This window comes from Apteryx rowi, unplaced genomic scaffold, assembly GCF_003343035.1.
Source record: "Apteryx rowi isolate R43461 unplaced genomic scaffold, aptRow1 scaffold_52, whole genome shotgun sequence".
Classification (NCBI taxonomy): Eukaryota; Metazoa; Chordata; class Aves; order Apterygiformes; family Apterygidae; genus Apteryx; species Apteryx rowi.
Window position 1 is genome coordinate 3,678,519 of NW_020450783.1, and position 10,948 is coordinate 3,689,466.

At 47.1% G+C, this 10,948-nt stretch overlaps 1 protein-coding gene across 4 annotated transcripts in view; it reads left to right on the forward strand.

Moving 5' to 3' along the window:
* The window catches only part of CDHR1 (cadherin related family member 1), a 48,418-nt gene extending 37,639 nt beyond the window's left edge, over window positions 1–10,779 (forward strand). For all 4 annotated transcript variants that reach the window (XM_026080427.1, XM_026080429.1, XM_026080428.1 and 1 more), the window contains 2 exons: window positions 673–927; window positions 7,398–10,779. In XM_026080427.1, the coding sequence (XP_025936212.1) occupies window positions 673–927; window positions 7,398–7,940 (798 nt within the window). In that variant the 3' untranslated portion in view covers window positions 7,941–10,779. The remainder of the gene's footprint in view (window positions 1–672; window positions 928–7,397) is intronic.
* The last annotated feature ends 169 nt before the right edge of the window (window positions 10,780–10,948 follow it).

A 10,948-nucleotide genomic window follows, 5' to 3' on the forward strand; every position in this document is an offset into this window, starting at 1 on the left:
AGCAGCCCAAATAAGTTGACCAAATGAAAGTACAGAATTTTGAATACTTGACTTTCCTGCCATGCCACTGACCTCAACCTCACAAGTTCCTTTCCCTTCCTTTTGCAGAATGGTATGTAGTGATCCACTACAGTGATCTGTGGAACAGGAGTTGTTTTTTTAAAAAAACAAACAAACAAAAAAACAATTCACAGGCAAAGGAGCAAACCACCCTACATTGCACATATTKGAATGCATATAATCAAGCCTGATTACACAACACCTAAAGCTGCATAAAATAACTACCACAGCATAAAGATTAAGGTAGCTCTACTTTGAAGAGAGTGGAGCTAATCACATTGCTCTCTATTTACTTAATATTTGTCCCCATTCTGTATAGGAAACTCCCCAGTAATGGGCAATTTGCATTCTACAGATAGGTTATGATTCAGTTTTTCCACTGCTTTAATCTCAAATAGAAATCATTTATACAAAAAGAGCTCTAGTCCTGCTGTTTTTCACTAGAAAATGTAGCATGGGAAAGGCAAAATTGTTTCCAAGACCACACAATAACAGCCCAGTAATCTCAAAGCAGGGATATTATCTGAAGTGAATGCTCAGAAACCTTTCGAGTGTTGTCTTCAAGCAAGATACAAACAATAACATCTTTGTTCTGTACCCTTCCTCTATCAGGCTATAGACCAAGATGCAGAAGAACCCAACAACATTGTGGACTATTCCATCATGCAAGCAGATCCAGCCAATGTATTTGATATAGACCAAAGCACTGGGGAGATCAAGCTGAAATCCTACATCCGTTCTCTGGACATCATCCACAACATCACAAAGAACAAGGACTGCATATGGTCGCTGGTGGTGCAGGCCAAAGACCGAGGCTCCCCCTCCTTCAGTACCACAGCAGTTCTGAAGATTGATATCACAGAGGAGGTAAGCAAGTATCTTAGAAAAATCCTCATGAGGGATAATCCTCGAGCAGCATCAAAGAGAAGTCACTTTTTGCTTCATTTCTGAGAGCACTTTAAAAATGCTTCAGGAWTTGAAGTTAACAGACAAAAGGTTGCCAGCCATCACTACCCCTTTTTTTGGTAGATCTGTAACACGYGGTATTTCTAGATCCTTGTAGTGAAACTAGATTCTACAGCCACAAATGTAAAAGCCATCTTGGTCAGAGAGATTGCAAAGATAGGAGCATAATGTAGTTCAGAGATGACTTCCTTGCATCTGTTTGTTAGAGCTAAATGCAGAGTAGGGTCTGCAGACTCCTGAGAGTAAAGGTAAATCCCAACTGCTGAATTTCTGATATTTTTTTTATTTCAGTTGGGGGTGGGGGGAGTCTTTTCCCCCTACAAAAAGGGAGTGGAAAGTAGCTGTGGACAGCATGAAATACACCAGACCAGTTTTGCAAGTCAGTCTAGGTGAAATGGGAGAAGTGAGCCACCTTTATAGAAATGCTTTAAAGTGCATAGAAATTTGGATGCAAGTTTAATAACTGCAGTATTATCAGCAGACAACACAAGATGACTTTGAAAGACTGTGCACATGGGATGAGAGTTTCCTGTTATTCAACTTTTACATCCACCAAAGAATAAGTAGCAATTTATGGTGAGCAGTGCATGCTTGCATGATTTTTATTTATTGTAACTGCCTTGCCRTGCCTTTAAGTGTGTACCAGCAGGAAGAAATGGGCTTTAATGTGAGGGAGAAACACATCACTAGCCTGACAGTCTCTGGACCACATGCACAGTGGGCAAAGATGCAAATCTCTTCCTGCAGGCAGCAGTTGGCTTTCTTGTTGGTTGGTCAAAATGAGCCCAATGCTTCTTTATATATTACAAGCTCTGTCTTCTGTCTCCTCGTATCCCACTGACATCCCTTATCAGGAGCATTTATGTGACACTACAGCACCTGATAAAGAGGCATCTCCTGCAGAGTGCCCCTCCTGCCTCCTTCCTCCCTCTCCAGGGGTGCCGATTTGGCACGAGGTGTGGGAGGCCCCCTCGCCCCTGCACTCCCGGCAGGGTGTGAAAGGGAAGCAGGCCAGGCCCCAGAGACATGGGTTCCTCTCGGACACAGCTATTCCCGCCTTCCCATTCTTTTCTCCGTGCCAAGTCCCATCACATAAGCTGACGTAGCAACAGCATCTTCCTTCTCCATTTGAGTAGGTCTCTTCAGCAGGACCTGCAGTACTGATCTCATACCATGTCCTCCGTAAGTTTTTGTACTGTTCTCCATTACGTCTTTCATTGCTTGTAGTTATTTGCCTTTTTTTTTAATCCAAGAGCATCACAGCAAAATAAACACTCTGTGCTCTGGCAGTCTGCAGTTTAAGTTAGCAGTTTGGTGGGCATTTTTGTATTACTGATTTTGGATAAGGAGSATTTTTTTGAAGGCATCCTCTGGAGGTTTCCTGCAGTGTTAATCACACCAAGTAATTAAACAGGCATATTTTCTGATTAACATTTACCATTGCAATTAGCACAAGACTGCACCCTTCAAGATAGATGCCTTGCAGCTAAGTTCAGCAGTATTGCACATCAAAAGGACCTTTTGCTCTTGGAATAATACAGCAATAAAAAGTTCCAGGGGCTGTTTAATTTAACAGAGTCTGTTTTTATGGAAATTGGTATTGAGTGCTCAATGATTCTGTTTCTCAACAGAATAAGAAAGATATGCTGAAAAACACTCTTTTTTACCATTATGTCTCACTGAAAAATCTATTCCTGCAGAGATTTCAGTGATACCTGATCCCTCCTCTTGATCCTGAAGTTTGGTCTGGTCGAGGGGGATCCCTGTCTCTTCATGGCTCCCCTGAGGTTCTGCAAGGACATGGGGGCATTTATTTACAGCTCTTCACTGAGGTTTAAGTCCATGTTTAGACAGCATAATCTGTGATATCTTTGGTTCTTAATAGCTTTGGCCACTCCTTTAGACTTGTAAATGTAACTGGTGAGTCTTAGTTTTAGATTGCTGCAACTGTAAAGTACAAACAGTATCTTCTGGGAGTTAATTTGGATCTTTCCTCCTCTCCCTTACCAGCTCCGCAGCCATGGGAATTGTGGCGTGCTGATGGCACTCGACATCCTTTGCTGCATTTGCAGGGCAGTTAGCCTGCTCTCTCCACAGTTACATGGACGTTAGGAAGAATTGGGCAGAGAAGGTTTATGCAATTTAAGAAGTCCTGCCCTGGGCTCATTTTCATATTGCAAAGTGATGTAGATGCAGCCTTCGTGCACACGCTGCCCTTTGGGATGGGCGCCGGAGGGGGCAGCTCGTGTTTTACTGCAGATGGGGAGTGCGYGTCTGCCGCGCGTCCCTTCGCTCCCGTCGCCCCACGCTCGTGGGGACGCGGCCTGCGTCGTCTGTGATTGGTGCTAGCTTGGCTGCTCAGCCACTTCGCCCACTCACTTAGGCTGCTAAACATAGCTGGGGAGCCTTAGCTGGAGGCGCTCGTGGTTGAACAGCTCAACCGAACGCATCTGCCAGGTCCCGGTCCGGGACGTGCCACCCACTCGAGCTGCCCAGGGAAGCCCACGCGCCTGAAAGGCTCTTGGAGAGCTACCAGGAGGGGGATGCCGGCACGCTGCAAACTGCTGCGGTGGGAGAGAGAAAGGCAGCGGCAATCGGTCAGCGTTTCAGGAGCAAAAAGAGCCCTGGGAATCCTCTTCAGCAAACTCAGGGTTTGAGGCGGCAGCGGCTGTGGGGGAAGGATGGTGGGGATAAGCCCCACGTGTTGCGGAGGGGTGGTCTCCCCCGCCTGCCCCTCGGATACGCAGCCCAAAAGYGTCCTGAGAGCCCTCGAACTGCAGCGCTGAGGGCAGCGCAAGGGCGCGTGTCGGTGTTGGGCGGCCCCTCGCGGGCTGCTGAGCCCCGGCGGCAGCCGGGCACCTCCGCACCCATCAGGGGGCAGGTTTAGGAGCTTTGCTGTAGGGGACGGGGCAGCTGCAAGGACAAGAGCAGGRCGACCCCAGATCCAGCAGTGTGTTAGGTAGAAAACAGCTGATAACATCTTTTAATCCAAAATGTTGATTTAGTTTTTTTTAATTGTGTTCTTGTCCCCACCTTGGACTTTTCCTTTCTCAAAGTTGATACGAACGGCTTAGCTATATCCAAACTTCTGCCACAGTTCTTTAAACCCTCTAAATGTTCCCAACTCTTCTCTGGGCCAGTTTTCATTATAACTGAAGTCACAGCAAAAAGCCATCAGAGTATTATCTTTCATGAGCAGTGGTATTTTAACTCCTCTGACAGCTATTAAAACAGAATTTTTCTTCCAGTTTCTGTCCCTCAGAGAGATGATAGCACTTCTCATACCAGCTTTCATTTCACTGTGTATCTGCCCTTGTTTAATGTTTACAAGAAAAATCAGCACTCTTCAAAATGCAATATGCCTCTTAGAAAAAAATAACAGCAAAGTGGTGCTATTTGGTGACCCAGTTCTGATGTGCTGTCACTAACCAATACAAAGACTTGCAGGTGTGCTGAGGGTRCAGGGCTTAGAGCCAAAGTGCTTAAATTTAGATGTCCAAATGCCCCAGACTTTCACTGTAGCAGGATGCTCAGAACACTCTCCAACCCAGGCCATGTGTTAATCAACTGGGCCACAGCAATTACACAGACAAGCTTTTTAGTGACACACACGCTTACCRTAAGCCTCCCTGCAGGCTGGCTAAGATGATGCCACTCCAGGGTGACTTTGCAAGTCTCTGCTCCTGGTTGTCCTGCAGCAAGCTTTCCACTGTAAGCTTGCAAAATGCCTAATGCTTTTACACAAACATCACAAGAGACTCATCATCCAAGGATGAGTCAATACCATCCTTTATATAGTGCAGACCCAGTAACTAGCGTATAGGCGGAACCATCTACCTGTTAATGGTTTTTAGCTTTGATGTTAATCACCTGTTTGTAACTAGAAACTCCAAACAGGTGCTGAGCTTGGTGAGACCTGTGGCACCGAATGAAGCTGAGTTCTGAAACTCTCCATATGATTCCCCATCAAAACATCCCTGGAACTGTTTTACTCTGACAACATAGACAGGTAGTTATATCTAATCCCATTTATTCATGATTTTCAAGTAGCTAGTCAAATAATTGCTACTGATAYATAGCATCTTCTTAAGTATATGTCATCTCCTTGTGTTGGTCCTGTACTATTTAGCCTTCAGTGCCATGCTGCAGAATAGCTCTTGACAACAGTTATAATAAATGGACTCATCTCAGGTCATGTACTACTTAGCAGGATTTATCTGACACTTAATTCATCAGACTTTCTCACAGAGTTAAGTGAGCTAGGGTAGAATTTCTGTCATCTGATGGGATTTAAGTGCACAAAATCCATCTAATGCAGAACAACAAAGCTGATCTGAATCCAGTCTCCCCCAAAGTTGTGGGCTGCTCAGCTTTGGGCTTCTAGCTCAGGTCCATCGCTAATTAAATAATGGAAAAACTCTTTGCACAGCAAAATGGTGAAGATTGGTCTTTATCAGTAAGGTAAGGTCATCCATGAATTTCAATAACATCTCTTTGCCCATTTCTCTTTGGTAATAGGAAACATTCAGAATATGGGAGCAGTGGTCTTGGAAAAGGTGTTATAGGTAGGTTGTGAAAATAAATAAGTGAAGTGAAGACAACAGGGGGTGTGCATTAATGAATTTAATTGTCGGACTTCAGGGATCTGATTTCAAGCAAGTAGCTAGTCCTCCTGTGTAAAAAATGAGGAGAGGTGCTCTGAAGCATCCTGTGGGGTACTCTTAGTCGTCTCCCTCCAGAGATGAGGGAGGCTGAGGAGATGAGTCTCCTAGTTTAAAGGCATGCAGTGAGAGCCATCTCATCTCRCTTTAAACATCTAAAAGCCAGATGTTCAAGTTCAAGCTGGTCCCAAGGCTCCCTGTATAGTCACTGTCTTTGACRCCTATTTTGTCAAAGACAGACCAGTGACAGCTTGTCTGCTGGAGGTGCCTATTTCTCCTCATTGACCGAATGCTGGGAGCCTAGACCACTAACTAAGATATAGACTACCTSTTGTTAGACATGCAGAGTTTGGGCGAGGATTCCCTCCTGGAGGGTGCCATTTTCTGAAGGATATTCCGGCCTTTCCCKACTCTAGCGTCCGTCTAGGTAACGTTGCAGGAGTGTGTATTTGTCATGAACTCCTCCGGAAACCTATTCTGAGGAAGTCTCCATGCATTAGGGGTGCTCTGTGTGTCTCACTGCTATCCCTCAGTCTCTGATCAGCCAGGTGTTTGTAAGTTTTTCCTATCTTCTGTTTTTTTAGTGTTTCTGGATTTAGTTTCACATCATTACAACTGTCTCATCTCCTGTGACTAATTTAAACACTTAGCTCCCCTTATTTTACATACTATCTATTCCATACATGTTCTACTCTAGTTCCCTGGTTCTATTTATAATAAATACCGACCTCTTTCAAATGTAATCATGCCTGGGTTGACCATTTCTCTTATTTTTGACATTTCCAGATCAAGTCCAGGGTAAAATCCTATATTTTAGGCCTCAAGATGCGTCCATGGACAATATTTGGAATTTGCACAAGYGGCGTCCTTTCCGCCATTTCTGTAACAATGGTGATCTCTGCCATCATGTACTGGAAAAGTGTGAAAAGATCCAGGCTCCACCCGCAGGGCAAAATCYGCAAAATTATACGGGGACCTTCAAGATGCACAGTGTGCTCAGCTGCATAGTGAACTGGTCATTCATTTGTCCTTAATATGCCATACGTAGCTTATGTTAGTGCTTGTTTCTTTTATTATAAAAACAAAGCTCTTCAGCTCTACTCACATCCGCCACCTCGAAGAGTTTTGATACGTCTGTAAAAGAGTACTTGAAAACAGAATGCAGCACAGACCTGCTACTTGTTTGTACAATGTAATTTAAAAAGCAGAGTTTTCTCAAAATCTTTTCAGTGCTGTATTCAGTAGCAGTCCTATAAACTGCATCTCTGTATCACCTACAGCTGGTTTTGAAAGATCATTTTCTATTCATAAAATTCTATTTCAACACAATGGTTCAGCACTATTGTTCTTTGGAAATTAATTCTGAAATGTATTATAACAATGCAGCTGGAGATCCTAGCGCCAATTATTTTCTTGCTCAGGCAATTTAAACAAATACTATGGTGATATGCCRCAATCTGTCCTAATTTGGCGGTAAGACGCCTGTAAGCTTTCGTGTTTGACAGTCATCTGACAATACTGCAAWGTTTGCCCAGGCTGCTGCTATATCTAAATCATCCAAAACGAAATTGGTGATTTGACTCTCACTTTTTTTTAGAGACAACTTCTATTAGCCAACCCTGCTTGTTACATATTTTGGACAAATGAAATTTCTGGGTCGCTGTCTGTCCCATAGTGTAAGTCACGTGTTTTCTTTGTACTCTTTTACAGACTCCTCACAAAGGGCCTATGGCCGCCTTTTTGATGCAAACTAAAGATAACCCCATGAAAGCCTTAGGGGTGCTAGCTGGCGTCATGGGCATCATGGTGATGATAACGGTCATGATCTCCACCGCCATGTTCTGGCGCAATAAGCGGTCCAACAAAATCATGCCGGTGAGAAGGATCATAAAAAAGAGGCAGACGCACCCGCCCAGGACGGTCCGGATGGAGTGGCTGAAGCTCAGGAGGCCCAACAGCGCCGCTGAGAAGTTCATCGTCAAGGAGGACACCAGGAATGAGAACAGCAACAACAATGCCCAGGCCGGGGCCGCGCTGCCGCCCACCCCCAGCCCACCACCACCACCTGCCCTCACCTCCGCAGCAGCTGCCCCAACCTGGCATGTGCCCACCGTCTCCGGCTCCCTCACCCCCACGTTCATCAACAAGCAGCTGAAGAAGAAAGGCCTGGGCGGCGCACACAGCGCCCTGGTCTCTGAGCTCAAAATGAAGTTTGAGAAGAGGAACACGGCTCTTGGGGACCTGCACATTTAGGAGATGTGGTCAGTGGTGGCCGTGCGTGRGTGTATTCGTGTGCTGTGGTCTTCCCCATGTTGTCCAACACCCAGCGAGCTGTGAGTGGCTCCTCGCCGTGATGACYGCCCTTCACCTTGTGCAAGTACTGCGTGCCGCGGACCCATCCCACCATGGCCAGCACCACTGCTAGTGCCCCATTGCGACCRCGGTTCTTGCAGGTTGTGTGTCCTCCCCACGGCCATCTCACCAGGGCGCCAACCACCAGGGTTTCACCCAGAGCGTCCTAAAGTGACCGGTGGTTTAGGTTGCCTCCGTTTTGGAGTCCTGGATTTTGGACGGCTGTGCCCTGCTGCCAGGGTGCTTCCTGGTGCCAGATCTCACCTGGTCCAGCAGACCGGCTTGAGGTGCCTAAAAACCGATCACTTCCAGTGACCAACCTGCTGGCCTGACTGTGGTGAACGCATTGCGTCCGTGCGGGGGCACCCGTCGGAGCAGGTACACTCTTTTTTGTGTGTAGATAGCTCGTTGGTGGGTTGCTCTTATTGGTTGTCCTAGGTGCGCTGYGTCCTTCGCAACAGCCAGCAGTGCAGTGTGCTTGTGGCTGAAGCCCCCTCAATCCTGGAGGTGAGCCGGCGCTGAGAAATCTCTCATTCCCTGCAGCTTTTGCGGGATTTTTCCAGCATATGTTGACATGATATCCTCTGCTTCGGTGCTAGACATGCCCGCTAATAAGGGAGCGGGAAGGCCGCCCCAGTCTTTTATAGCCCAGCTGGGGCAGGATGCAAGTGCGGAAATTCAATAACGGCACTCGCGTGATGCTGCCTCTTTCCTATGCCGCAGTCCCTAACGAGGGGGAGGCCAGCGGGAAAAAGGCATGATTAAAGCAGCAGGGAAGGCAAGGTAAAACTGCGAGAAAAAGTGGTAAGTGAAAAATATAGACAAGTGCTGGAGACTCGCATATGTTGGTCGGGAAAGTGTCTGGGAAGATTATTTGTTTTTGTACACTCCTGGCAGGAGGTGTTGGGGGATGGTATTTCATCACCTCTCCTGGCTTGCCCCAGGGACTGGTGAGTCCAAAATGAGATTCCCTTAAAATATTCTGGTTTGTCTTCTCAACACTTTTGGCTGAATTACGCAACAGTTAAGCAGAGGGAGGGCAGCTGGTTTTTACAGACCATTTTTTTTCCCTGTTACATGACAGTAAAAAGACACTGGAGGCAGAGCGTCTTTTTCGCTGGATCTAGTCCACAGTTGTGCTCACGTTCCTTTCTGGGGACATCTTTCCTCGAACTGGGAGGGCCATCTAGACACTTTGGCACACTGGAGAGGAGAGGGGGAGTAAAACGTCAGCCTGGTTTTTGGCTGAAAAGTGGAAGCAAGTGAGAGCTTGACGCGGTGGTTGGGTCCGGCTGTTCCCATCACCGGCAGAGGCGGCAAGCGGCGGCTGGCCGGGAGCGCCCACAGCCCAGGAGCTGTGTTAATTCAAGGGTGTCATCAAGACCCTTCTTCAGCTGCTTTTTGTTGTCATTTCAGCCAGACCAGCAGCTCCCTGCAGGGCTTCTCTCTCTCCTTAACCCATTACCTGGCCTTTTGGCCCGGCCATGGGGACCCCGCACCCTCCCTCTGCCCCAGCTGCCCTTTTGCAGCAGCTTCTTCCCGGCTTCTCCTGCACCGCTCTCCTGAAGCCATTGCAGCGGTGCTGGGAGCTGTCGTGCCCTCCCGGGGCTTCACAGTTGCCTCCTGGCAGATGCAGGAGTTAGTTAGTTAGTTTTAGGAACAAGCCGTGGCCCTCCAGCCAGCTTCATCCTTTCCCCTTAAGGCATATATACATACATATATATATATATATATATATATATATATATATATATATATATACACACACACACCAGGCCTGGCATCCCTTCATTTGCACCATGACTTCATCAGCTTAGGGGACAGCTGGTTGAAAGAGAAATTAGCCATATTAACGGGAAAAATCCTGTATTTTTTTTACTTTAATTCAATGTTGTTTGTCAGTTTCCTAGAAGGCAGAGGGTGACCGTGGTTGGCGCCTCACCTGTAGGCTGAGATGCACCGTGTTTCCAAGCAGTGCTGGCAGGCAGGGGCAGGCACTGGTGCCACGGGAGACTTGGGCCCCAACCGCATCTGCCAAAGACGGGGCAACGATCCGGGTGTTTTTGTGGGGGGGGAGACAAAGCGCCCCGTGCACGAGCTTCCCTCAGTTTAGGACTGCGCAGGGGACTTCTTTGAGCGAGGAAACAGCTATAAAATTCGTCTTTAAAGACAGTTTAAATGGAGTATGATGCCCTGAACTGGGCTGAACGGCAGCAGTTTCCTGGCAGGGTCGTAGGGGAGTGGCTGAGCGGGGCGGCGTGCCAAGGCGCGGGCAGCGCCGGGCACCGATGGCAAATGGGGCAAGTTCCTGCTTGCGCCCCTTGCCCGCTGCGCCCGTGCTGGTGATCTGCTTGTGTGCCGCCGACACTTCTCCTGCTGCTTCCTTCCTTTCCTCCGCTGGGTTTTACCACCTTGCCCCCGGCAGCACAGTGCGTATTCCCGCTCTTCGGGCCAACCAGCCCACAACGCAAGGTGCCCACGTCGCCGCCGCCGGCTCCGGCCCTTCGCCCGAGCACCTCCTGGCACTGGTCGGGTCCGAATCGGTTTCTACCAAGTTTCATGAGGAACCAAAAGCTTGTCATAAATCTCTGTGCTACTGTTTTCCTGATGTTGTATCAAAGCCAGTATTTAATGTTCATTCTCAAATGAGGAAAGCCTATAAGGACTGTTCAGTTAAGTGAGCTTTAACCAGAATTATAGGCTCATAGTCTTAGAGGTGTATTTAAGAGGGAATAAAGACATTTTACTACTATGTTGAGAGACTTTTTTTTCCAGTTACTCTGTGTTTCAACTTTGGGGGGGGGTAATAAATTAAAAAAAAAAAAAAAAGTGTGATATAGATCTATTTTTTTTTTTTTTGCGCTGCTAATACTATCGGGATCTGTTATTTATCACCTACTGACTTTCTA